At 53.9% G+C, this 27,921-nt stretch overlaps 1 protein-coding gene across 7 annotated transcripts in view; it reads left to right on the forward strand.

Moving 5' to 3' along the window:
* ZNF423 (zinc finger protein 423) overlaps window positions 1–27,921 on the forward strand; it is a 345,703-nt gene that overhangs the window by 182,550 nt on the left and 135,232 nt on the right. For all 7 annotated transcript variants that reach the window (XM_026011720.2, XM_026011722.2, XM_072750276.1 and 4 more), the window contains one exon: window positions 21,020–24,249. In XM_026011720.2, the coding sequence (XP_025867505.2) occupies window positions 21,020–24,249 (3,230 nt within the window). The remainder of the gene's footprint in view (window positions 1–21,019; window positions 24,250–27,921) is intronic.

Consider the following 27,921-nt stretch of genomic DNA (forward strand, 5'->3'; position numbering starts at 1 on the left):
AAGGAAGCTTAGAAGGGAAGGAGTTTCCCCACTACCAGAAGGGACCCCACCTTTCTGCAGAGGGGATTTCAGTCCTGGGTGCGGAGATGGATCGTGTCCCCTTGAAGGCTTTTCTATTTTTGGGCTTTGGGATGAGCTCAGTGCTAAGCTAGCGGGGTCGGCTTTCTCTATCACAGGACGTTAGTGGCTTTTGTTCCAGACCCGGGGAATGGTGGTGTGAGGACGTGGGAAATTAAGGATGCTTTTGGGAAGGGTGAATGGGGAGTGGGAAGTAGGGCTCAACGAGTGTGGGGAGCCCTGGGGTGAGCCAGGGGTCTTCCTAGCAGCCTTAGCTCTTGTGCCCCAGGTCTGGAAGTGACATGCAGTGAGCCGTTCATTGAGTTATTTCCCGTGCACCTGGCACTGGGCCAAAGTGCTTAACCTGGATTATCCGATGTAATCCTCACCACAACCAGAGGAGGCTGAGAGAAGTTCGGGAACATATTCTGAGGTCACACAGCTGGTCAGTGGTGGAGCTGAGATGTGAACCCAGGCTCTCGGTTCTGGAGCATTCCCAGATGTGGTCCTGATGCTCCTGGAGTGTGAGCTCCATGCGTGGGGCTTTGCTGGATGTGTTCACTGCCCCAGCATGTGGAGAGAGCCTGGCACTGAATAGGTGCTCAGTAAATATTTGGAGAATGAGTGAATGAATGCAGGGAGTTTCCTAAGATGAATGGAGAGTGATCACTTAGAACTGTTGGACTCTTTGGGCAGCAGGAGAGGACAAATCCAGGGCAATGGTGGCTGGGAAGGCGTGACACCCACTCGTGCCCGGCTGTTCTGACTTCCTCCCAGAAGAACTTAAGAGGGGGCCTGCTTAGCTGTGTGTTCCTAGTGGGAGGGCGTGCTTGTTCGTGGGTGTTGGATGATTAGTGGGAAAGTCTCGGAGGTCCCTGGTAGGGAAGACACGCATGCACATTCATGCATGTGTGGGCATGTGTGTGGATGCTTGCGCCACCCCACCCCCACCCCCCAGTCACATTGTTGAGTCTGTACCTTCAAGTACATAGAACTCAGCCTACTATCTTATTAAACCTAGTCATTTGTTCTGCTCTGGTCTGGTCTATTTAAGGAGCCCCCCACTTCCACCCCACCCCACCCCAGTTCTTCCCTCCCCTCTACTCCTGGTGTCTCCTTTGTTTTAATGCCCTTTCTGCAGGGGTTCAGGCAGAGGCAGGGGAACTGAGCTCTGCCTCCATCCCTACACTACCTGTGCCTCCCTGTACCCTTGCTCTCTCTCCGCTTCCAAGAGGTTCCTCCAAGTTAGAGAATGACCGGAGTGTGCCACACTCAAGACTGGACTGATTGCATTCTGTCATAGTGTTGGGACTCTCGGGGACCCCTGGACAGACTCTGCAGGGGGCAGCCCCTCTGGGCCAGGTGGCCAAGCTAGCAGTCAATCTCATTAACTCCTTGGCTTCCAGCTGGAACCTCTACCTCACCAACCCCTGGCTTCCACCTGACAGGAGTCTCCTGGAGTAGTTCCTAGTTCCTTCTCCTCCTTCATTTTCTTAAAGATTTTATGTATGTATATATGTATGTATTTGTAGAATGAGCGGGGTGGGGAGGGGCAGAGGGAGAGGGAGAGAAAGATCGCAAGCAGACTGCACTAAGTGTGGAGCCTGACATGGGGCTCGATCTCATGACCCTGAGATCATGACCTGAGCCAAAACCAAGAGTCAGACGCTTAACCAACTGAGCTACCCAGGTGTCCCTCCTTGCACCTTCTTTGTGATTAGCTTTATCATCCATCCATCCATCCATCCATCCATCCATCCATCCATCCGTCTGTCCATTCATCATTCATTTATTCACACCATGATTACCAAGTGCTTCTTCTAGGCTAAGACCTGGAATGCACTCTTTCATCCATTCATTCATTATTCACCCATCCAGCAGATAGTTGTCATCCCAGCAGATAGTTGTCACCAGGTACCTTGTGGGGGCTCCTAGGGATCCAGAAATATGAGGCTTTTTAGAGTTGTCTCCCCATTTCTAAGCCAAGAGCACCGGTGGGGAAGCCCTAATATCCTTGGAAGATGAACAATGGTGTGAGAAGTGCTGTTCAGACGTAGTGCTGGGTGGAGGAGTAAGGGGATCAGCCCACTCATAGCTGCACTCAGCAGGGTGACCTGGCTAAAACTCTTGTCATTGGTTCGTTCCCTCATGGGACTCACTCTGTGCCTGGCACTGACATGAGCTGGTACCCAGCCCTGCTGGGGACAGTGGCCCCTAGCAGGAAGTGGGTCTAGCATCACCCTCAGGGATGCTGTTCACCTGAGTTGAGCCCGGGCTGTGTTCCCCCTTTCTGGATGGCCCTGGGAGGAGGATGTCATGCTCACAGGATGATACACTGTGTTTGGGATCCTGGTGATGGATCACCTTCCATCAGGGTGGTCTCTCTCAGTTTATACTTCTGTATTATGTAAATCTTCTCAGCATCTGTGTGTGTGTGTGTGTGTGTGTGTTTGTGTGTGGTAGGGCTGTGGGATTCCCATAAATCCAGCGATAAGATGGATGAATCAAGCAGGTAGATCCTGCTGGCTCTGCAGGATTCTCCTTGGAGCAAGTCCCCTCCTCAGATGTCAAGGGGCTTAGTGTCCCCCACATGCACAGTGAATGGTTAGCTGGGCAGTCCTGAGGTCTGTTTTAGCAGGTTGAGGTAAAGTGTCTCAGGGTCCTCATCTGTAAAATGTGTCTAGTGAAGAAACTATATGTGGTTTAAATCGATTAATACAAGCAAAACATTTATGACCAACAACTAAAAATTTTTTTTAAAGATTTCAATTATTTATTTCAGAGAGGGAGAGCGAGTGAGCACACAAGCATGAGTGGGGTCAGGAGGGGCAGAGGGAGAAGCAGACTCCTTGCTGAGCAGGGAGCCCTATGTGGGTCTCGACCCCAGGACCCCAGGATCATGACCTAAGCTGAAGGCAGATGCTTAACTAACTGAGCCACCCAGGTGCCCGGATGACCAACAATTTAACTAACTAACTAAATAATTAACATAAAAATTAGCATAGCACATAGTAAGTGCTAAGTGAATATAGTTTATGAAGATGATTTTCAAGTCTGTGTATGAGGCTTGTAGGCACAGCATGGGGTCAGATGAAGGCCTGGTTACTGCATGAGGAGGTGGTGGCCCATTCAGTCTGAGAATGCAGGGGCGGGGGCAGAGGATGGTAAAGGGGTGCCTAGGCAGGGGTCAGTGATGCTGAGAAGGGACGAGGGGACCATGCACCCTAGTTGTGATGTCTGGTACTTGAGCTGAGCTGTCCACACTTGGCCACAGCCACCTGTGTGGGGCGTGGAGCTGACAATGCGGGGGCGGGGGGGGTGCGTGCTCTTTTTTCTCCCTGTGGTCCTGGGCCGGGTGGCTGCTGCACCTCTGGAGCCTTTCCTGGGACTTTCAGGTTGCTTTAATCTGTCTCCAGCACAGGCGGGGCTGGGGCAGCCTTCAGATATTGAGGCTCAGTAGCTCAGAAACAAAGCCCATGATGGCAATTTTTCTGGAAGCTGAAACATGAAAATCCAGGGAAAATTGAAATTTTTCTCTGCTGAGTCGTAGATTTGGATGAGTATAAAGGGTGAGTGGGACCTGCAGAGGGGCTGTATCGCTGGCACCAGTGAGGATCCTAGGGCTTCCCCTGCGGGGATCAGTCCACTTCTGTCCCGACGGCTGCCTCCGGCTGGGCGCTGTGCTGGGCACACATGGCCGGGAAGGGGTACCACCAGTCCTGAGGCTCTCAGCTTGATGGGAGAGATGGGCCCCCTGGGAGCTGCCATCCTGCGTGAGGCATGGGCTTTAACAGGGGCCCCACAGTGAGGCCCCGGGCCACTTCTGGGGATATATAGCCTGACTTCAGGCAGTTCCAGCAATTTCTTTCATTTTTTATTTTTAAAAATTTTTTAGTAACTATATTTATTTTGATGGACATCACAAAAACATCATACCCATGATTTCATCAAGACAGTTATTCAGGATTACTCTCGGGTAGGTAGTATGCTTAGGTCCGAGGCAAGTGAAGGACAAGTTAACAGTGCCAGGCATAGGTCTCGAAGGGGCCTCCCAGTGATCTGAGTGTGGCATGCCTGGGTGAGGGGCACAGAGTGGGTGGAGGGACTGCATGAACTCAGCTTCTGGAGGCACCTCCACCCCCATGGTAAGCATCACAGAATGCAGAGCCCAAGGCAGGACTTAGGTCAAGGTGCTGTGATGGTGCAGTGCTCCCAGGAGGTGATCCCAGGAGGTGATTGTGAGGGGCAGAGAGAGTGAGGCGGGGCATGGGAATGCTCTGTACCAGGGAGCGTCCAGGTCACCACTGCAGACCACAGTGGTGATCTGGACCACTGGGAGCTCCCCTGGGAGCTCCATGTGTGTGTGGGATGCCATGGGCTCCAGTCCCCCTTCTGTTGAGGGCCACCTTGGGGGGGGGGTGGACATTAGGTCCCTGCCCTTGGGCTGAGCGGGAGTGAGCTGGAGATCTGGGGTAGGAGCTTGAGGTGACCTTCCAGCCTGGGGCTCCAACCATCCATTGCGACTGAGGAGGCAACCGGGGTGCCAGGCTGTGCTGCCACAGCAAGCCCCACCATCCCTCCAACGCTCAGCGTCCTCCTCTGTAAAATGGAGCCAAGCTCATAACTGTGTCTTGGAGGTGCCGAGAGGGTAGCTGGACCTGTCGGTATGAGAGTGGGTGCTTTGGACGGGGGTTCTCTGTCCTTCCAGATGCCGGGAGACCCCTCACTTCTCCAGTGCTGGGGGCTGACCCCTTGGGCTGGGCCTCAGATGGATCTCACTGAGCTTTGGCAGCAGGTCTGCGCTTCTAGGTCAGACTGCGTGCATGCCTTGTCCGTGGAGGTGTCTGGGCTGAGAACGTGGACATGGTCCAGACGTCTTCTGGGGACTCTTGCTGGGCATCCAGCCTGGGTTCTGAGGGAAGCTGTCTCCATGGGGGAATGTTTGTGCTCCTGAGCCGGTGTCACCCACTCTGTTTCGGTCCCGCAGGCAAGGATGATTCACGCACATGCATCCCACAGACTCTGAGGTCAGGGGACCCATATTCAAAGCCCAGCTCAGCTGTTTCTGACCTGTCTGGACAGGTTAATGAATCTCTGTAAGCCTCATTTTTCTCATCTGCAAAATGGGCTTGACAATAACGACTTGTGAGGCTACGTGAATATTGAATGAGACAACATGTGGCATGGAGCAAATACTCGAGAAATGTTTAGCGCATAACTGATGTCGTTTGTTACCCAATTTTATGTGCACATGTAGCATATAGGTACATATATAAGGTGCAACATACATATCAATTACTTTTCAGTGTCTTCTCTAAGCTCCGAGTTCTCAGTTGGAGGCACCACGTGGTTTTGTCTGATACTGGGTTTTGTGAAAATTGTAATTGGAATCTGATCATCTGTTCATTTACTTGCTCACTGAGTACTTCCTGTGTCCACACTTGCAGTGAGAAAGTCACATTTCCCAGCTGCATTCTGTAGAGGAGGCAAGGGGAGCCCACGGCCAAGGGTTTTCCCAAGGTCATATTGTGGCGGTGGGGGTGGGACAGGGCTGGAAGCAGCCCCAGAACTAAGGTGCTGGCCAGGTGCTGGTCCGGCCCCGCTATATGAGGGGCCCCGGACCAGTGTCTTGGGCTTTGCTGCACTCTGCGTGGGGCCAGCCAGACCTGGAGGGGACCGTGGCAGCCCCTGTATTGTGAGTTCCGATTCTCTTCGGGCTTCCTCAGGGTGCACTGAATTACAGAGACCTCCTGAACTGGGCTTGGGCCCTGCCCAGATGCCCCGACCGTGACCTCCCCTTGGTACCTGCCTGGGTTGCTGGGAGAGCTGAGTGGTGGTCTCTGGGGACCCGGGGCAAGGCCTGAGGGTGGAGGGCTGCGAGGCGGGGCCTGCTGTAGCAGCAGCTCCCAGGACAGGTGTTTTCCCAGCTGCAACTCCCATGTACTTTCTCTCATACCTGCTCCCTGAGGAGCGGAGGCTGGGTTCACCGTGACATCCCCAGGGCCCTGGGGACCCGGCTCCCTCGAGCAGACATGGGACATGGCGCACCTGGCCTGGTGCAGACTATGCCAGGACTGGGGGCCCAGCCCGGCTGCTCAAGCCCATGATGTAGAGCCTCAGGAAAGCCCTGGACGTGGGCATTATGGGGAGGAGAGAATGAGGTGGACGTTTGACTACCCACACTTTGCCTGATCAGTTTCTACTTGGTCCCCTATCAGAAGGGTTTGCTGTGGACGTGGCAAATGGGGCCCAAGTTGAGAGCCCTTTGTTTAGGGTCCCTGGCTAACTGGAGGTGCTGGTAGGAGGGAGGGAAGCAAAGACACTTGGAGACCTAGAGACTTGCCCTGGATCAGGTGAACAGAAGCCCCCTGTCCCAGGGCCACCTTGTTCACCCGCTTGGCTTTCAGGGCTTCAACAGCAAGCACTCTGAAAGGGAAAACCACATGGGCTTGAGTCTGGGCGAACCCCGGAGTGACCATGTGATGAAGGCTTTCACACTCACTTTGACACTGGGGGTGTCAGCCTTTAGTCCTTCACAGGCTGCTGTCATGATTTTTGTGAGATTTGAGTGTTCCCGGTGCTGGGATTTACCTAGTATTTTCTGTTGGGTCAGGTTCTGTTTTCCTGCTTAAATTCATTCATTGATTTAATTCTGCAAATAGATAAGCAATATCCTTTGCTGTAAGTAGACAGGAACTTTATTTTTTATTTTTATTTTAAAAAATATTTTATTTATTTATTCATGAGAGACAGACAGAAGCAGAGACACAGGCAGAGGGAGAAACAGGCTCCCCAGAGGGATCCCAGGCCCTGGGATCATGCCCTGAGCCAAAGGCAGGTGCTCAACCACTGAGCCACCTAGGCATCCCCTGGACAGTCACTTTAAAAGTAAATTAACAACACACCTAAGGAAGAAGCCCTACACTCATACTGTACCAGCCAGAAACCGTGAGGTCTTGAAAACGCTGAGCCTGGGGTTTGTTCTCCCCTTGCTGGAACGTTAGAAGTTAAAGACGGCCACCCTGGTTCCCCCCTAAAATCATCATGGGTCCCAGCAATGGGGCATTTCCCATGTTTCGGGGAACATGGATCAGTGGAGATCCTACTCCTTCCACCAAACCCAATTTGTGTGGCTCCTGCCTCCCAACCTGGCACCTCGTCTGTGCTCACTCTTTCCTGGTCCCGTCCAGGACTGAGGCATCTGGCCTTCCCTGAGGGAAAGCTCCCTACGGCCCTACAGATAAGCATGGGCTGTGTGTTCTCGCCTACACCCTGCAGACCCCAGGCGTACTGCATTGCTTTCTTCTTAGGCTCCAACATACACCAGAAAATGAGGGCCTGTTAGCCACACAGGTGACTCCCGCTGGGATACCTAACAGGTTGGATCTGGGTGAACTGCAACCAGGGGAGGGCGGCCTTGATGAGCATTTTGGCCCAAAGTCTCAGAGGCTGGGTGCGGCATGATCTCCGATAACAGTGGGTGGCTTTGATGGTTTTCTGGAGAAATGTAGGGTAATCCCAGACTCCCTCCATTAACTGCTGTGAAACTCAGGGTACTTGTGCTGAGTCTCAAGTATCTGATCTGTAAAATGGGAGAAATCATGGTGTTCACCATATAAGGTGGAGGTGAGGATTTAATGAGGTAAAGTTTACAAAGAGCTTGGCACCATGCCCGACACACACAGAGGGCTCTGCAGTTGTTGGCTGAAAGGTGGGGCTGGGACATGGCCAGTGGGAGGTAATACCAATCGGAAGTTCAAAGAGTGGCTCTGTGAGATCGTATCCCAGGCTGGAAAGCTTGCCAGGGACACGGGGGGTGTCCTAAGGACTCAAGAATTAGCAGTGATACCAAGAGCCAAATTCAGGGTGAAAAATGGCCCAAAGGCAGTGCCCTGAGGTCAAAGAGAGGTAGTAATGGTGACAGAGGGAATCAGGAAGGGCTCCCTGGAGGCAGTGTGGTGAAGGACGTGCCTGTTGGCGAGGACAGAGCAGGCTTGGTGATACAGCATACGTTACTCACCTCCCCCTGCACAAAAGAGAAAGAACACCCGTTCCCTTTCAGAGCCTCAGACGGAGACCCCGCTCTGGATGCCTCGTGCCCTTTCCTCTGAAGTTGGCAGAGGAGATGGCCAAGCCTTCTCAGAAGCATCGGGGACTTCCAAACCGTAGCTCTGACTTCTGCAGCTGAAACGTGGGGAAGGGAAAGAATGCTATCCAAACAAGCTTAATCCCAATCAAAGGATTATTTTCTTACAGAAAAAGCTTCACCTATACTTAATAGTTTTAAATTGTTCCGGGTACCAATTAGACTTTTAATTTTGCTGTTCCCTCCGGCGGCTGGAGGATGTGTGTGGCTTGCGTTTAATCAGAGCTGATTTTTTTTTTTTTTTTTAAAGTGGTGGTTCCGGGGGAGGGGAGGAGACGAGGCTAGTGTTTCGGGGTTTCCTCCTGGTCCTGCCAGGGCCCGTGTATCGGGCGCCTCTCGAATTGGGGGTTCTGTGTCGGGGCAGCTGTGGATGTCTCCAGAGTGCCGAACCAAAGTCCCCTCCTGCCAGCCCGAAGGCAGGCCGGGGCTCTGCTGTGGCGGGCCTGCTTGGAGAATCCAACGCCGAGTTAAATATATGGATTATCCCCCAATTTCTGCAGCAATAGGGTGAGTTATTATTGATTCACAGAGCACGACAAAACATCGCTGCATGAATTAGCAAGCAGCTGTTTCTAATTTGAGTTTAGAACGGTACACAGAGGAACTTGTTTCTCTGTTCACTCCTTTCATTTATAATGAATTTTAATCACCGCTACAGGTGAGAAAAATGTAGAAACAAGCTTGTATCTTGTGGAAGAAACAAAGGAGAGACAGATGCTAACAGATTTCCAGTCTGTGATAAAAGGGATGTTTTGGTACACTTTACATGTAATTAGAGCGCAGCTGTTTCCAGTCCCAGGTCCACGAACGCGGCCGAATGTGGGCTCTGCCGATCTCCAAAGGGAGTAAAGAAAAACAGTGATTCAACCCCGAAAGCATTTTGCTTTCTCTCGAGTCGAGCAGTGAGCCCTTGCTCTGGCCCTTGGCGGTGCTGTTCTGTGGAAGCTCTCGGAGGTGACTTCACACGACGCTGTCTCCCCGCCCGGGGCGGCGGGGAAGCCGGGGTGCGCGGGTGGCCCCGGGCCAGGCGCCTGGCAGAGGGAGCCTTCACGGCCCCTCTGCTCGCTGCAAGTGCCCGTCTTCAGGGAGCGCCTCATCGGGGCAGACTGGGGGGGGTCCTCTTCCCTGGCAGGACCTGATCGTGTCATTCCACACTAGTTAGTTTGATCACAGTTAACTCTCGGGTGAGTTGACGAGGGCTGGCTTTTTCGTTTCTTTCTTTCTTTCTTTCTTTTTTTTTTTTTTTTTCTGGTCTGTTTAATTTCTGCAATAAAACTCAAACTCAATTGCATTTTCAATATCGGCGCTGAGTAAATTTGTCTAAGGGATAGAGCAGCCAGGCAGGCGGTGCGATCTGTGAAGTCGGAGGCTGCAAGGGGAAAGGTAGGGGCCTGCTTCCCGTCTTGCGTGTCCAGTGGTCCTTTGGGACGGCAGGACCCATGGGTGCTGGAGCCTGGAGGCTCCTCGAGCCTGGAGGCGCAGGTCCACTCCCTAGGATGGCTGCTGGTGCCTTAGTTTCTCCATCTGAAGAGGGGGTTGGGCTGGCTGCTCTAGAGAGCTCCTTTCTTTCTGCTGTCCTGCGACTGTAAATGGACTCAGAAAGAGGGACCACTCCACAAGAATGAATCTTGTGTCCATTTAAACTAATAGGGCTGTGGCTTGCCTCTCTCCCCTACTCACTGTCCTGCCGCCTTATATTGAGCCGGGAGCCAGGAGCCAGTGACTATTTTTATTTTATACAGGGAATTTCTCATATGTAACATGTTATAGATATTCACTTACTTTGCATAACAACTTGGTGTTTGGGACGACTATTATTATTTTTAAATATTTTTATTACTTATTTGACAGAAGAGAAGCAGGCTCCCTGCTCAGCATGGGGCTCGATCCCGGGACCCTGAGATCATGACTTGAGCCAAAGGCAGACACTTCGCTGAGTCACCCAGGGTGCCCCAGTTGGGACCATTACTATTCCCATTTTTACAAATGGAGATACTGAGGCAGCTTCCTTCATCTGTAAAACCGAGGGAGGTTGATTAACTCAGTGGAGCTGAGTGTCTGAGGACACATTGTAATAGGGAAGGGAACCCTGCAGGTCTGGACAAACAGGAGAGTGAACATACTTGGTCCAGACGGGGAGGCGCAGCTCAGTTGCATCGTGGATGTGCCAGATGCAGAGCCTGTGCCACCATGTCTCCTTCTCCTTTAAGAAAAGCCAGAAATGAATGTGCATGGTTTAAAAAAAAAACCCAAAAAACAAAAAACTGTAGGAGTTCTTGATTTCTCAATGTTGACGTTTTTACAAAATAACTGATAACTGGGTGGTCCCCAGACTGTCCCGTGGGAGGACAGCCCTGGTGATCTGTGTCCCACTGCTAGGGTCATCATTTCTCTAGTCCAGCTGGCTGAGAACCCTTGGGCTGGGAGTCTGGCCCCAGCTTTTCTAATTACCATCTGCTTTCTGACATAGGATGTGACCTAACCTCTCTGTTCTGTTTCCTCATCTGTAGGGTGACCACGCAGCTTAGTGTGTAAACCCAACTACTTCGAGTGTGAGAGAGGGACACTCAGTGGGTGGGGTGCTGGGCTCCACCTGGATACCTGGGGGTGAGCCACCTGCCTGCTCGAAATATGGGACTAATCACCACCACTTCAACCTGACCAAGCTGCTCGATGTCGAATGGGATAGCGCTGTGCAAAACTTCAAATGCCATACAGACAAGGGCATTTACAATTAACAATAAAGATATGCTAGCAACTGCCTTATTTTCTTTAGCCAGCGTTGGTTGAGTGCTTAGTAGCATATACACATTACCCATTCTGTAAGGTTGACACTTTTGTGATCCCCATCCTGTGGACGAGGAAATGGGTGCCCAGAGAGGTACAGTAACTTGTCCACAGTCACACAGCCAACAAGTGGCAGTTCAGTCCGAGCAGCCTGTACTCTTCCCCATGGCTCTCCTGTCTCCCTGTTGCTCCCTGCGATTGGCTGATGCTCTTTATGATTATGCTGAGGGTTTGGACTCGGGGAAGGTTTGCTAAGGGCTTTGATGGCCACTGTTCACCGTGAGATGTTATTTCCGCACAGTCCCAGGCCAGCTCGAAAAAAGCATGCCTGGGCCTGGCTTTCAGGCGGCCCCCAGAGGCTATGTGCTAAGTGCCCCTTGGAGGCAGGGCAGAGAACAGGGTCCCACTCTTCCCCCTCCAGGACCAGCCCCATGGGCAAGAATACCTTTCCCCTTTATGCGGTGTTGGGCTGCTGACCTCTGCGTTCCTGTCCCTACCACTGTGCTACCCGCTGGCCCCCGAGCACCCCAACCCACCTAGTTTTTATCCCCAAACTACAAGAATGATCCCCCCTTCCCCTCTCTGTGATCTCACCGGAGATGCTGAGATCCTATCCACAAAGGCACTCTGAGCTCCCTGGAGGAGGGGAGGGTGAAGACGAGCTGCTATTATCTTTGCTAATAGCATAGTTCTAATTTAAGATTTCAGGTGGAGTCACGTCAGCTTCTGGTAGCCTCCATGGGTTCCTTGCCCTACCTCTAAGGAAAGCCCTTCCAGCCTGCCTGTCCCCTTCTCTCCCAGGGAGGGTTCTTGACTTCCAGGGATTGGGTCTCTGTCCCTTATGCTGTACCCCAACTGTCCCTTTAGGGAAACCACATATCTACAGGACTGGCTATCACCATGACAAAAGGGCTTTTTGGTATTTTTCAAAGCACACAGGCAAAACATTTGTTTAGAATTGCAACTTCAGACAGTAACTGATTGACAGTTTGGGCAGAGAAGAGCATAGCAACCTAAGAATGCTGAGTGCTTTCTGTGGCCCTCAGAGGACCAAGCATATGGAGCAAGCTTGACAAATATGTGCTCAATGGAAAAAAATACCTAAACTAGCAGCAGACTGCATGCCTGCTACCTGCCATTCTTCATTCCTGGACCCAGGGCAGACGTCACGAATGGATCACAGACTCTTAGAGCAGCAAAGGCTCTCAGAGACCAGTTTATCGCCTTCCTTCTCCAGAGAGCTGGAGAAAGGAAAACTCAAAGAGGGGATGTGCTTGCCTATGGTTCTACAGCGCCAGAATCTGAACCCCGTCCAGTATGATCTCAGTCTCTACAACCCACGGCTCCATGCTCTGGGCTCACAGCCCCACCCTCTGTGGTCAAAATTCTACCCTCTGGCTGCGGTTTTGCCTTCTGGGCTTGTGGTTCCACCCTCTGAGTCATCTTTTTTTTTTTTTTTCTTTTCAAATGAAAAGGTAGCACATGTTTGCTGCTGAATAGTTTTGTTTTATTTTAGAGATTTATTTACTTAATAGAGAAGGTGTGAGCACATATACAGGGCGTGGGGAGGGGCAAGGGGAGAAGGAGAGAGGATCTGAAGCAGATCTCATGACCTCGATCTCATGATCCTCAGATCATGACCTGGGCTGAAATCAAGAGTGGGATGCTTAACCAGCTGTGCCACCCGGGCACCCCCAGCTGAATAGTTTATTAGTCTGTTTCTTGCTGTAGAATTTTGGAGAATTTGGGGAGTCTGACAGCCTTCTTTCTTTCATCTCTGTCCTTTTAGGTATGAGCTGGCTGTGTTTCTGTGATACAAAGTTCTCAATAACCTTGTGGGTCTCCTGTGTGTGTCATGGAAATCTACTCTTATCAGACAAGAGGTTCCTCCATAGATATTTTCTAGATAATCCTATCTTTACTTTTGGCTTTTAAAGAGATGGTTGTATAGAAGGTCTTCCAAATTTCCTAGATGTTTTCTGGTTTGATCTAGGGGATCTGTGAGCCACACTCTTACTCTTTTCAAAGAGCCTTTCATGGGACTGAAAACTCCGAGCTTTTGATTTTTCTGAGATGTTAGCACAAGGTAGAGTCATACCCCCAGCCTTCTCTCTAGAGTGTGCTTTCCTGTTGGAGAATCTCTTAATTATAATGTCTTTGCAATCTGGGTAGGCTGAGGATTTCCAAAAGGATCAATTCCTGGCTTCCTTTTAGTTTGACAGCTCTGTTGACCTAGCTCCTTCTTCTCAAGAAGAAACCAGGCCATGCCTTCCACATTTTACTGGGATATCTCCTCAGCTAAATATCCATTTTTATCCATTAAAGTTTTGCTTTCCACATAATTGTGGGACACAATTCCACTGAGCTTTCTGCTGCTCTGTAATAAGGATCTTTCTCCTCCAGTCTCCAGTATTGTGTTCCTCGTTTTCTGCTAAGCCCTCACCGTCAGGGCTCTTCGTGTCTGAGTTTCTCTTGACAAACTGGTCATGACAGTTCAGGTATTTTCGATGACGATTTAGGTTTTCCTTTGGACTCCTTACTTCCTTCTGCATCTTCACTAACAGAGTCATTAACATCCCAATTTTTCATGAACAATCTTTTTTGGGGGAGGGGGTAGGCAAAGGACGAAGGAGAGAATCCCAAGCAGGCTTCACACGCAGCGCAGAGCCCGCTGTGGGGCTCAATATCGTGACCCTGAGATCCTGACCTGAGCTGAGATTGAGAGTTGGACACTTAACTGACTGAGCCACCCAGGTGGCTCCTACTATGAATAATCTTTTTAAGGCTGCCCATTTCCAAAGCCGCTTCTGCACTTTTAGTTATTGATTATAGCAACATCTCTCTTGGAGCCAAAATCCGTGTCAGTTTCCTATTGTTGCTGTAACAGATGACCAAATACCTAGTAGTTTAAAACAATGAAAATTAACCTCTTATGAGTCTGTAGGTCAGAAGATTGACATGGATCTTGCATAGTTAAAATTGCAGCGTCGACATGGCTGCATTTCTTTCTGGACGCTGCAGGGGGGAGGGCCTGTTTCCATGCCTTCCTAGTTTTAATTTTTTAAAGATTTTATTTATTCATGAGAGAGAGAGAGAGAGAGAGAGAGAGAGAGGCAGAGACACAGGCAGAGGGAGAAGCAGGCTTCCTGCAGGGAGCCTGATGCAGGACTCAATCCCAGGACCCGGGATCACGACCTGAGCTAAAGGCAGACACCCAATCGCTTAGCCACCCAGGTGTCCCGAGTGCTGCGGTTTTTATGAGTTTAGCCCTGCATCTATCTGCTCCTTGCTGTGTGGTCTCAGTTTCCCCATCTATGAAATAAGATGAGCGATGGTCTGTTAACTTTGTCTTGCTTCCCGTCCCTCTCTCTTGCACTGGTATTGATTCTACATGTGGCTGTCATTGAGTTGAGGAATATTCTGGGATGGAGGGCCAGCCTTGGCAGCTGGTCTGAGGTAAGGAACAGGGCAGGCACTCTGGCCCCTTGCTGTCTGTGGCCTCTGCTCCCTCAGGCCTAGTTTGAGACTGGATTTTGTCTCTGGATGCTGAGCCCCTCTGGCACTGAGATACTGAGGATGTCCCACCCAGCTTGGGAGCTTTGGCCTGCCAGCCTCTATCTCCTGCTGGGCCTTCATGTCCTGGGATCCAGACCCCTGCTTGCCCTGGGTTTGCTGGGAGGGGAGCCTCGGGCCTCCCAGAGAAGCTCCCATCACTGTGAACTGGAAGCAGCTCCAGGAGAGGGCCTCAGAGCTTGCTTGGTGCCCTCATGTTCCCTCCACTGCACCAGGCTTCCAGGGGGTGTGGAGACACAGATTGGTAGATATGAAGTTTTCCATGAAGAGATAGTGAATCTGGCTAGATGCCCCCCTCAGCTGAATTTGTATAATTTCAGGTCTGGAGAGACACCTGTTTGGGTTCTGGCTGCCCTATGGGGAGTGTAGTCTGTAGTGTGTCCTGAAGCACGTTCACATCTTGCTGTTCTTGTCATCTTAGGCTCTGGGAACATTGCGTCTGCATATCCCAGGATGCTGGGGCTGCTTGCTGCCTACTGTGGGTGGGCCTCCCCATCAACCGGGGGTGGAGCTGACCCCTCTCTATGGTTAGAGACACCCTTCTGATCACAACACAGCTGCACAACACGACATAGTACAGCTGCTACTGTACTATTACCAGTACTCAATCAACAGGATTTTCGGGGCCCTGCCTCAAGGCCTCCCTTTTCAGAGAGGATGGACGGCTCCTTTCTTCGAGGAGGAGACCTTCTGGCTAAAGCCCTCTTCTTCAGCATTGGGAGTCAGGAGTCAGGAGACTCCTTACTCTGATTCACTCAGTGCCCTTGGAACATTCCACTTGTATAGACCTGTGCTCACGGCAGACATCACCAATTGATTTCAGCACTTATGTCGTCAGAGTCCAGATATGGCTTTATAATCCTTCTGAATACAGTACTCCAGGCAACCGCTACCAATTTACCATCCCTGGAAATTGTCTTCTGTCTCTGGACCTTTGGTATCGTACAAGATTGGCGTACATGGTTCCCGAGTCTGTTCCCATTTCTCTGAGCTGGGGCTGGGTCGCGATTCTCATTCCTTCTTGCTCCTGATGGAGGCACAGGGGAGGCTCTGCTTGGTGCACCATAGAGCTCTGTCCTGTGGGGATCTTGTCTCCTTGGCAATTTTCATTTTCCCAAGGAAGTGGGGGTGGTGAGGAGATCTTTTGGGGCTTCATGAAGATTGGCAGGCCACTGGGGCTTCACGAGGGTTGTCAGGCCTTATTGTGGCTCTCATGGAGACAATCTGAATGCTTGGAATCTTGCACAAAATGACCTTTCTATTTATCCTGTAAGGACCTTGGAGACCAAAATTCCACCTTCCCATGAGAGCAGAGCCAGCTGAGGCCCAGGATTTCCTGATGGATTCTTTGTCCTGCTCCCTTCCCTCTGCCCCCAACACGTTCTGCCCCAGGCACCTTACTTGCTGTACGTCAGCCTTCTTTCATGGTCTGGAATATCTGGTCATTTTCATTCATTTGGATGGCGCTGCCCAGCCCAGGAATGTCCTAGAAACCTGGAGCCCCTGGGTATCTGTTCTTTCCCCTTCCCATCCGCTGCATGGCACCTCCCGGGGCTCTTTTCAGAGCCATTTATTCTTGCAGAGCTTTGGTAGTGGGAGGTGAGGCTCACTTCCTGCAGGAAGGTCCCCTTTTCTGCTCACTCCTGTGGTCTGTGGGCCACCTGCCGCCCCTTCTCTGTCCAGGCACTTCCTCGGCAGCTGCGACCTTGATTCTCTGTGACAGGAGGAGCCGTGGACTGTGGCTCCCAGCCATTCCGGGTGGCAGCCACTGTGCTCTGCCCGGACGGGTGCGTGAGCTTCAGTCTCCTGAGTGCACCCAGCGCTGCCACGTGAGCTTGGGGTCCACCCTGCGCTTTCTGTCGCTGATGCGTTCTGAAGCCCAGTTAATGTTCTTTTTGCTATTTAATTGAATTTTTATCGAAATTTCTCCCCTCTTTTATGCTTGTTTTGGTTCTCTTCCTGCAGCAGACAGCAAAAGCCTCATATAACCCATTTCCTACTAGGCCTTTTTGCAAGATTAGTAATTTTTAAATGACTTTAATCTCCATTTTGAAAGTGATTTTTCTACTCATTTTGTCATATTACTTCAAACTCATTCAACGGGGAGGGGAAGCCAGGGGCCTGCATTAGTCACTGCATTTGGCACTCGATCTTTTTGGGTGACAGCTGACCCTCCCAAAGGAAAGAAGCAGTGGGAGATGGAGGATGAAAGCACCGACTCAGAACCAGGCTAACCAGGGTTGAATCCTGGCTCCACTACCTGCCAGCTGTGTGGCACTGGCAAGTTACTTAACTTCTCTGTGCCTCAGTTTTCTCACTTGTAAATGGAGATAATAATAGCAACCATCTCATTGGGCTGCTGAGAGAACTGAATGGGTTAACACATGCAAAGCTCTTAGAAGATAATCATCTATTCAAGCATTTACCTGGGAGTCACAGGGTAGCTAGTTGAACTGGACTTTTTTTTTCTTAAAGTTTTTATTTATTTTTTTTCATGAGGGACACACACACACACACAGAGGCAGAGACATAGGCAGGGGAAGAAGCAGGCTCCATGCAGGGAGCCTGATGTGGGACTCGATCCCAGGACTCTGGGATCATGCCCTGGGCCGAAGGCAGATGCTCAACCACTGAGCCACCCAGGCGTCCTGGAACTGGACTTTTCTTGGAACTGCCTTCTCTGTGAGTTGGGGCCTGTGGCCCATATCTGCACCCCTTCTCTTTTTGCACATCTACCAGAGAGTGTGTGCAGTCCCAAATGCGCCTGAGCATGGTGCGTGTGCATGTGTGAGGAGCATTACTACTGTAAGGCAGGGGGCCCTTGTCCTTTGTCAACATCCCTGCATCTATATCCTGGGTGCTTTGGCCCTGGCACATTTGTCCAGCCTGCTCCTAGAGCACTAAGCTGAGTGCCCCCAAAGTGAATGGCACTTGGAGGGGTGAACCGGGAGTGGCCAAGGTTAAGTGTTGAGAACAGAAGACTGAACAGTGCAGTCTGAATTTGGGACTTTGTATGTCAACAAGCTCATTTCCCCCGATTGCACCTTTTCAGTGTAAGGGGCCTTCTTGTCATTTCCCTTTGGATGATTATAATCTCAAAAGTTGCTCCATTTGTGGCTCCCAGAATAATGTGCTTTGCTTTAGTTTTGCAACTTGTTTGCAGAAAAGCAGAGCCAACCTGGCAGCCCAGCAATGGGCCTTGGGGACTGTGGTGCCCAGCAGGTTGATTCTCCTTCTCCAAGTCTGGTGGGACAAGGGTGAGTCAAGCCACGCTGCTGGGAGATGGGGCGCTCTGGCCCAGATGCTGCTGGGGCATCTGGCCGTGGGACTGAGGGCAAGTTACTCGACTCCCTGAGCCTCAGCTTCCTCATCTCAAAAGTGGGTGTCACCAATGGTCATGGGGACGGAACGAAATTAACCAGGGTAAGAGACGCACTGCACTCACAGTGCTGGCACGGAGCCATGCCCAATACACGTAGCCACTAATATTAGTGCTGGTGGTCCTGATTAGGGCTAATTCTTATTATTATTGGCCAAATAGTGCTTTTGTTTAATGGCTTTATTGAGGTATAATTTGTATACCACAAACTTAACTTGTAGCAACGTAGTAGATTTCCAGAGCGGTGTGGTGCTCACCACAGCCTGGTTTTATGGCATTGCTGTGATCTCACAAGGATGCCTCATGGCTCATCTGCAGTTTCTTTGCTCTCTGCTCCAGCCTCAGGCCACTGTAACCTGCTTTCTGTCTCCACAGCTAGGCCTTTTCTGGACATTTCGTATCAGGGGAGTAGTAGGGCATTTTCACATTAATTTTTCTCATCTGTTTCTCACATGATTCTCCCTTTTCACATGTGGAAACTGAGTCAGAGAGGTTAAGAATTCTCCCGGGCTGATGAATAAAGGGGGGAGGAGCTCTGAGTGCAGGGTTCTGCTCTCATCTCTTGGCGGGGGAGGGGGGGGAGGTGAAGGGCTTGGGAGCAGATGAACGCTGGCAGAAAGACACGGCCAGTCTAGGTCTGGGCAAGGCGTCTTCCTTGTCTCCCTCACTCTTGAACTGACCTGGGTTCTGTGTCTTCTGCTCATTGGCCCTGCAAGCACCTGCACCTCTTTGGTCTCTGGGGGGCGCCTCCCTGAATGCAGATAGTGGGCTTGTTGTGGTCGTGTTGTCAAGGAGTGCTCAATGGAGATGCAGCTTGTGACTGTATTGGGGGCTGGACATATGGGTCCCCTCGCCTTTCTTCTCTATGCAGGGTCGTCTTATGTATCTGACCTGCCGAGTCTCATCCAGACCTGTGTCCTGGTGCTGTCATTTCCTGGGGAAGGTCACTGTGGCTGTGCCTTAGTCTCCTTATCCGTATGGTAGGAGGAGCCCTGCTCCCGCCTCATTGGTGATTGTGAGAAAAGCACTTAGCAGAGCACCAGGCACACAGGAAGGGCTCTGTGGCAGCTTGAGTGAGTCTGAACTAAGGCATCAGTATAATAAAAAGCCAGTTGAACCTGGCCAGGGGGTGGAGGCCCAGCAGGTCCCCCAGCTACCCCGGCTCCAGCCATCTCCTCTCTTGGGTCCCTTTGTCTGTGCCTTGCAGAGCCCAGCTGGCAAGAGCTGGGAATTACCAGGCAGGGGCCAGGGCATCTCCCACCGCATCTAATCCCGAGATGCTGGCAGCAGCTGCATCCTTCCCTTCCCGTCCAAAGGGCCCTGTAATGGGAGGCCCCCAGGGGAACAGGCGCCCGCGCCCCAGGAGGACGTTCGGGGAGGCGCCCTGTGCCAGGCTGGGCGGCTGGGCGCCTGGGCTTCAGAGGTGGAGAGGCTGCCGGGAGGTACAGGAGCTTTGGAGAGAGCCTCCTCCTGCCGGGCAGGGCTTTGCTGGTGCTGCCAGCTGGCGTCAGGCAGATCTTCACATGGTCAGGGGCAGGGTCAGGGACCCGGGTGGACCCTGGGGTGGTGGTGGGGTCCAGGAAGAGGACTCAGAGCTGAGGGAGCCCTCGAGACCCTCCCTGGGACAGCAGAGGCAACTGTGAGAGCCTGGGGGGGTATGGGACCCTCGGGGCCAGGGCCTTGCCTGTGGTTGTGGTGAGTTGACCAGGTGTGAGCATGCGTGCGTGTGCATGTATGCACGTGTGAGTCATTGCGGAGACAGAGTGTGTGAACGGATGTGTATGTGTATCTGCTGGGCTGCCTTTGGCCCAGACTTTCTGGGTTACGTCTGGGAGGCTTTTTCTGGAGACTAAGCTGTGCTGGCGGGGGCAGTGGTTTATTTCCTCGGGGTTACAAGAGCAAGGTCAGCGTGGCCGAATCTGAGCTTTTGTTTGTCTCTCCCCTGCCCGTGGCAGCCTGCGGTCCGTTTCATTCATTATTAAGTTTTAAATCCACCTGACGCGAAACTTGAGCCGTGGAACCGAGGCTTGGGGGAGCTTTCCTGGCGCCGCTTGCTGTATCCTGTGTGCCTTTGTTTTTCCAGAAATGGCCAGCCCCTAGTTTGTTTAGTTTTCCTCTGAGGCTGGACAGGCCAGCCAAGGCTGGGGAGGGTGGGCCATGTGGTCATCTGTGCAAGGACAGTCTCCCCTGCCTGCCAAGGTGGGTTTAAGGGCCCGATGGACTTTGAGCTCAGGGGCCATCCAGGCCTGGGCTCATACCCTAATTGTCCTGCATCAGGCCACCTCCCAGGGTCCTGAGTGGACTTGGGGCAAATCCGAGGGGGAGCAGTGAACAGAGCAAGCACTGCTCCCACACCCCCCATCCCCACCCACCCCCACCCCAGACTGTTTGCAGATCCTTCTCAAGTGCCCTTTGCTTACTCCTGTTTGTGCTGCTGGGTCTGATGCCACATGCCCATGACTTGGGCCTCCTGGGTCTGACTGCTCCCTGAAGCAGCGGGCCCAGCTCCATCCCTAAATGTGTGCAGCAGAGTTCATAAAGGTGCATTTTTATTTTCTTGCACTATTTTGCCTACGCCCCTAAGGACAAGTGGAATTTCCCACGAGGATGAGGGGCTGGAAGGGGAGTCAATCCCCAGGTGTCGATCAGGTGAGGACTTGCCTCCTTTTGGCTTCTGGGACTGCCGGTCTGTGAGGTCATTTCTGGTGACTTTTTCCAGACTGCATGCCCCCCTCCCCTCCACCTCCATCAGGGAAGTGCTAGAGATCTTGCCTCCTGTGGGGGGGTATGGTGTCCAGCAAGGCCTAGGCAGATGTCACTGAGGAGAAAGAACTGTCCCCTCCCTATCCTGCCACCCGACTGCCACCCCCTCTGCACCCTGAGGGCCTTTGTGTCCATTTGCTTCCGCCCCCACCCCCGCCTGCTCCCAGACTCCCTCCCTTGACTCCCCCTGCAGCAGTTGGGCAGCTGCAGGGCCTCAGCCCCTGTGAGCTGTCGAGAAGCCGGCTCTGTCCTTGTTTCTGGGCGGCCCTGGGAATTGCCTCTAATCTCCTCTCTGCCTTCCCCACCCCCTGCAGATGGTGATGACGACCCGCAGCTCTCCTGGGTGGCCTCATCTCCCTCTAGCAAGGATGTCGCGTCACCCACGCAGATGATCGGAGATGGGTGTGACCTCGGCTTGGGCGAGGAGGAAGGGGGCACGGGCCTGCCATACCCTTGCCAGTTCTGCGACAAGTCCTTCATCCGCCTGAGCTACTTGAAGCGGCACGAGCAGATCCACAGTGACAAGTTGCCGTTCAAGTGCACCTACTGCAGCCGCCTCTTCAAGCACAAGAGGAGCCGCGACCGGCACATCAAGCTGCACACGGGTGACAAGAAGTACCACTGTCACGAGTGCGAGGCCGCCTTCTCCCGCAGCGACCACCTCAAGATCCACCTGAAGACCCACAGCTCCAGCAAGCCCTTCAAGTGCACCGTGTGCAAGCGCGGCTTCTCCTCCACCAGCTCACTGCAGAGCCACATGCAGGCGCACAAGAAGAACAAGGAGCATCTGGCCAAGTCGGAGAAGGAGGCCAAGAAGGACGACTTCATGTGTGACTACTGCGAGGACACCTTCAGCCAGACGGAGGAGCTGGAGAAGCACGTGCTCACCCGCCACCCCCAGCTCTCCGAGAAGGCCGACCTGCAGTGCATCCACTGCCCTGAGGTCTTCGTGGACGAGAACACGCTGCTCGCCCACATCCACCAAGCCCACGCCAACCAGAAACACAAGTGCCCCATGTGCCCCGAGCAGTTCTCCTCGGTGGAGGGTGTCTACTGCCACCTGGACAGCCACCGGCAGCCTGACTCCAGCAACCACAGCGTCAGCCCTGACCCTGTGCTGGGCAGCGTGGCCTCCATGAGTAGTGCCACGCCGGACTCCAGCGCCTCTGTGGAGCGCGGCTCCACCCCGGACTCCACCTTGAAGCCACTGCGGGGCCCGAAGAAATTGCGGGATGATGGGCAGGGCTGGTCCAAGGTGGTCTACAGCTGCCCCTACTGCTCTAAGCGGGACTTTCACAGCCTGGCAGTGCTGGAGATCCACCTGAAGACCATCCATGCGGACAAGCCCCAGCAGAGCCACACGTGTCAGATCTGCCTGGACTCCATGCCCACCCTGTACAACCTCAACGAGCACGTCTGCAAGCTGCACAAGAACCATGCCTACCCCGTGATGCAGTTCGGCAACATCTCTGCCTTCCACTGCAACTACTGCCCCGAGATGTTCGCTGACATCAATAGTCTGCAGGAGCACATCCGCGTCTCCCACTGCGGCCCCAATGTCAACCCGCCCGACGGCAACAACGCCTTCTTCTGCAACCAGTGCTCCATGGGCTTCCTTACTGAATCCTCCCTCACAGAGCACATCCAGCAGGCCCACTGTGGTGTGGGTGGCGCCAAGCTAGAGTCCCCGGTCGTGCAGCCCGCGCAGTCCTTCATGGAGGTCTACTCCTGTCCCTACTGCACCAACTCGCCCATCTTTGGCTCTATCCTGAAGCTCACCAAGCACATTAAGGAGAATCACAAGAACATCCCGCTCGCCCACAGCAAGAAGTCCAAGGCGGAGCAGAGCCCGGTGTCCTCCGACGTGGAGGTGTCTTCCCCCAAGCGGCAGCGGCTCTCTGCCAGTGCCAACTCCATCTCCAATGGCGAGTACCCCTGTAACCAGTGTGATCTCAAGTTCTCCAACTTTGAGAGTTTCCAGACCCACCTGAAGCTGCACCTGGAGCTGCTGCTGCGGAAGCAGGCGTGCCCGCAGTGCAAAGAGGACTTTGACTCCCAGGAGTCCCTCCTGCAGCACCTGACGGTCCACTACATGACCACGTCGACCCACTACGTGTGCGAGAGCTGTGATAAGCAGTTCTCCTCTGTGGATGACCTGCAGAAGCACCTGCTGGACATGCACACCTTTGTGCTGTACCACTGCACCCTGTGCCAGGAGGTCTTCGACTCCAAGGTATCCATCCAGGTGCACCTGGCGGTGAAGCACAGCAATGAGAAGAAGATGTACCGCTGCACGGCCTGCAACTGGGACTTCCGCAAGGAGGCTGACCTGCAGGTGCATGTCAAACACAGCCACCTAGGCAACCCGGCCAAGGCACACAAGTGCATCTTCTGTGGGGAGACCTTCAGCACCGAGGTGGAGCTGCAGTGCCACATCACCACGCACAGCAAGAAGTACAACTGCAAGTTCTGCAGCAAGGCCTTCCACGCCATCATCTTGCTGGAGAAGCACCTGCGTGAAAAGCACTGCGTGTTCGATGCTGCCACAGAGAACGGCACAGCCAACGGGGTGCCCCCCACTGCCGCCGCCGCCGCCGCTGCCAAGAAGACTGAGCCCGCTGACCTGCCGGGTATGCTGCTTAAGAACCCCGAGGCGCCCAATAGCCATGAAGCCAGTGAGGACGACGTGGATGCGTCGGAGCCCATGTACGGCTGCGACATCTGCGGGGCGGCCTACACCATGGAGGTGCTGCTGCAGAACCACCGGCTGCGAGATCACAACATCCGGCCCGGCGAGGACGACGGCTCACGCAAGAAGGCCGAGTTCATCAAGGGCAGCCACAAGTGCAACGTGTGCTCGCGGACGTTCTTCTCGGAGAACGGGCTCCGGGAGCACCTGCAGACGCACCGGGGCCCCGCCAAGCACTACATGTGCCCCATCTGCGGCGAGCGCTTCCCTTCCCTGCTAACGCTCACCGAGCACAAGGTGACCCACAGCAAGAGCCTGGACACGGGCACCTGTCGGATCTGCAAGATGCCCCTGCAGAGTGAGGAGGAGTTTATCGAGCACTGTCAGATGCATCCCGACCTGCGCAACTCGCTCACAGGCTTCCGCTGTGTCGTGTGCATGCAGACGGTCACCTCCACGCTCGAGCTCAAGATCCACGGCACCTTCCACATGCAGAAGCTGGCGGGCAGCTCAGCAGCCTCCTCCCCCAATGGCCAGGGGCTGCAGAAGCTCTACAAGTGTGCCCTGTGCCTCAAGGAGTTCCGCAGCAAGCAGGACCTGGTGAAGCTCGACGTCAACGGGCTCCCCTACGGCCTCTGCGCCGGCTGCATGGCCCGCAGCGCCAACGGACAGGCGGGCGGCCTGGCCCCGCCCGAGCCCGCCGACCGGCCCTGCGCTGGCCTCCGCTGTCCCGAGTGTAGCGTCAAGTTCGAGTGTGCCGAGGACCTGGAGAGCCACATGCAGGTGGACCACCGCGACCTCACGCCGGAGACCAGTGGGCCCCGGAAAGGCGCCCAGACGTCGCCAGTGCCCCGGGTAAGAGCCTGCCCCTGCTCTTTGGGGCTCTGCTGACCCCCGAGGGTGCCGCCCACGCTGAGCTCTGTACCTCCCCGGGCTGTTGCTTCTAGTACCCCGGAGAAGCTGTGCCGACGTGCGGTGGTCAAGTACACCTGCTCTGTCGCAGACTCTGAGGTGGTCCCTGGGCTGTCGGTTCCTTCCCGCTGTGTGCCATGGCATACATTATCCATCTCTCTTGGCCTCATTTGTTGAGTGCGCATCTGCAAAAGGGGAACGAATGACAACTGTCTGGACTTTGTAGGGTTGCTGTTAGGGACCCGTGGTGTAAGATAAGCAAAGGGCCTCATGTGCCGGCTGACACAGGGTATCACTGCATTGGTGATGCCGTTTTTCTTACAGATGTGGGGTAGATGGATTTGTTTGTTCGCCGAGTCCCCTTGGGCGAGTCCCTTTGCTCTCTGGGCTTCAGGTCCGGGATTCTTTTCATAATCCATGGAGAGAATATCCCATATAAAGGGCTCAGGACCTGCACTTAGTTTGGGCCGAGCATGCTAGCTGGAATCCCCAGCTGATGTTATGGTGAACAGCGCGTCATTATAGTTAGTGCAGCTGGTGGTGCGTGGAAGACCCAGGAATGGTTCCAGCTACTGTTCTCCTTAGTGATGGATGGATCCATTCATTCCTTCATCAGATTTGTCCTAAGCACCCACTATGTTTGGGGTGCCTGGCAGTCGAGGAGAATCAGAAATGGATCCTACCTTGGGGGCTCCCAGGCACAGGGGAGGCCACAGGCCCATAGCTAGTAGGTTTCTGTGAGGTGGGGCAGGTTCGGGCTCCTGGTGGGTCCACGTGGGCCATGGGTACAGTGGCCAAGGGGCACCTTGTGGTGGGCCTGGAGCCTGTGTGGCTCTTGGGTGTCAGACAGCATGGGCCCGGGGATTTCCCACCGAGTCTGTTGTCTATTTCCAGACTGAGGAGGTGCCAGGCGGATCTCGGGAGTATCTTTCCCTTGAGGACCACTGTTGGCGCCACGGGCAGGAAAGCAGAGTTTGGAGAAGGGCCACCCGCTGCAGGTGCTTGCTTGGAAGACAGGGATGTAGTTCTGGGTGTTTCACTACGGGATCAGAAGTGGGATCAGAACTGGGGCCTGGGACTCTGGGATTTTGAGGGTGAGAATGAGAAAGGAGGAGGGCTGGAGAGAGTAGAAGGAAAGGTGCAGGGGAAGGGACCTTCGGGACCTGCTGGCCCAGCTCCCCACTGAGCCCCAGCAAGCCCACGGCCTGTCTGTGAACCCTCAGCTGGAGAAACATGGGAAGGAGGAGAGAGTGGAGTGTCCCCCTGGGGGCCTGGGGCCTTGTTCTGGAGTGAAGAGCCTCCCTTTGGGACAGGGAACACCTTACTCTCTCAAGGCCTTTTGATGGAGCCACATCTCTGGGCAGGGGTCACCTAGGACACCCACTGGAGGTACTGGGTACTGGGTACTGGCCCTGGCCACCATTTCTCAGCTCTGCTCAGCCTCAGCTGGCTGGCTGGCCAGTGTGGGTGCACTGGGGTGGGGGGGGCGGCTTTGGGCCCTGGAGTCAGAAGGGCTGGGTTCACGTGGAAATCTCCCTCTTCCAGGACCCACCAGGGGTTTGATCTCTCTGGGCCTCTGTCCTCGCCTGTGAAGCCAGAGAGTAATGGTGATAATGGTAGCAACACGTAGCGACAGGGTCCATCTCCAGAGCTGACATCACGTGGAAGGCACGGAGGGGTGGGGGGGGCTTCTGGGTTTTAACGAACACCTGCTCTGATTGGTTGGTGCCTGTGCCTCATGGGTTGTTGAATACAGTGACTGTTTCCTGTGCTGACCTCGGTATTTCGCCCTGAGCTTTAAGGGCGAAAGGGAAGTGCGGGTGCACAGTGAACACCGCTTGCTGTCTCTCCCGTTTACAATCACAGCTCATGCTTACCGAGGGGGAAGGATGTGCCGAGTGCTTTCTATCGGCCCTCTGACACTGCCTTTATGAATGAAGAAACTGAGGCACGGAATAGTTGGCCATTATTAGCTTCCAGCTTTCAAGAGGCAGAGAAGGGATTCGAACCCAGCAAAGTGTGGTGCCATAGCCGCGCTCTTGACGCACATTCTGCCTGGAGGTTCTGGGGCCCATCCTGGTTGCAGGCTGGGGTGCAGTCCAAGGTGGTCACCCCCCTTGTTCAGACTGTCAGGCCTGAGGCCCTGTACACGGCCTGGGTGCACCCCAGCCCCATCCCTGCCTCCCCACCTCGGTGCTGGGGTGCCTGATGGCTTTGGGGGGGGCTGCTTCTTGTGCCTCCAATGCCTTGGGCTATTGGAGCCTGCCCCTCCCTAGTCTCTGCCCTGGTTCTGCATCAAGTACCACTTCATGAAGCCCCGACTGTGTGGGCAAAGCCTTTCAGACCATTTCCATGACAACAACCTGGGAGCTTTGCCGTGACCTCTGTTTTGGCAAAAATGGTACCCAGGCTCCGAAAAGTAGGAGCACATACCCTGGGATGTACAGCTGTGCCTGGCAGCTCAGGGATTCAAACCCGAGGGGGCTTATATTCTAGGAGCCCGACAGGCCTTCCTCTCCCTGTCCCAGGCCTTTTGAGGGAGGTGAACAGACAGTCACATCTAGAGGCTTGGGCAGATGGGCCATTTGCAGAAAGGAGCTAGACAAAGCCTGGAACCTCCCCTTGGAGGCCCAGCCTCTGGGGCCTTGCCCCCTGCCTGGGCACGCCTGGGGGCAGGGGCCCAGCTGTCTGTTTGCCCACCCCTTGTTCCCCCAGGACTCACGCATGCAAGAGCAGACTCTGGGGGCCGTGTGAGGGCTTGGGGGCTGGCAGGCTGGGACCCTCGGGAGTGTAGCCATAGCAACCAGTCCCTGGAGGACTGGGTTCCCGTGGGGCTGAGGCTGCTATCGGCTAGAGCAGGAAGCATGGAGGTTCTAACCCCGCCCCCCCCTGCCCTGGCTCTGTTTATGGGTAGTAACAACATCACTCCAATTCTAGGCCAGCGTAAGCAGACCCCAGCCCTCCATTGGCTCCCTAGGCCCTCATAGTGCCAGGTGGGCAGAATGGGGGGGGTCTCACATGGGTTAGAGGGCTTGGCCAGACCACACCAGCTGTCTGTCCCCTGGCCCAGGACCATCTGGGGTGTTCTGGGGCACGAAGCTGAGAAAAGCTGCTCAGACAGTGGCTCCCGAGGCAGCCTGCCTGGCATCAAATCCCAGTCCCCTCGCTCAGCATTGTGGGGCTCTGGCCAAGTGGTTTAGCCTCTCCAAACTCCACTTTCTCCCCCCTTAAAGCGGGGCTTACCTAGTGATTGTGAGTCTACAGAATAAACAGAGCCTGCACATAGTAGGTGCTCAGTAAATGTGAGCTGCCATCACGATTGTGGAAACTCATCAGCCATGGGCTGTCTTCTGTGTCTTCCTGTCTTCTTGTCTCCTCTCTCTGCCAGTCTCAAAAGTTCTCCCTCTGCCCTGGGCTCCTCTCTGAGGTTGCTGGGGGCCATGCATGGGGAGGTGGCCCTGTCTGCAAGCCCTAGGGCTCAGCTTTGGTTCTCCTGGGCTGGGCCCTGGGGAAGGGGCTTATGACAGAGGAGGTGCTTTGAATGCCAAGTTCTGTCTTTCTTTAATTGTGTCTCCTGGTGGGGACTGAAGCTCCAGAGGAGGAGGGGATCCCTGG

Source organism: Vulpes vulpes, chromosome 2, assembly GCF_048418805.1.
Source record: "Vulpes vulpes isolate BD-2025 chromosome 2, VulVul3, whole genome shotgun sequence".
NCBI lineage: Eukaryota > Metazoa > Chordata > Mammalia > Carnivora > Canidae > Vulpes > Vulpes vulpes.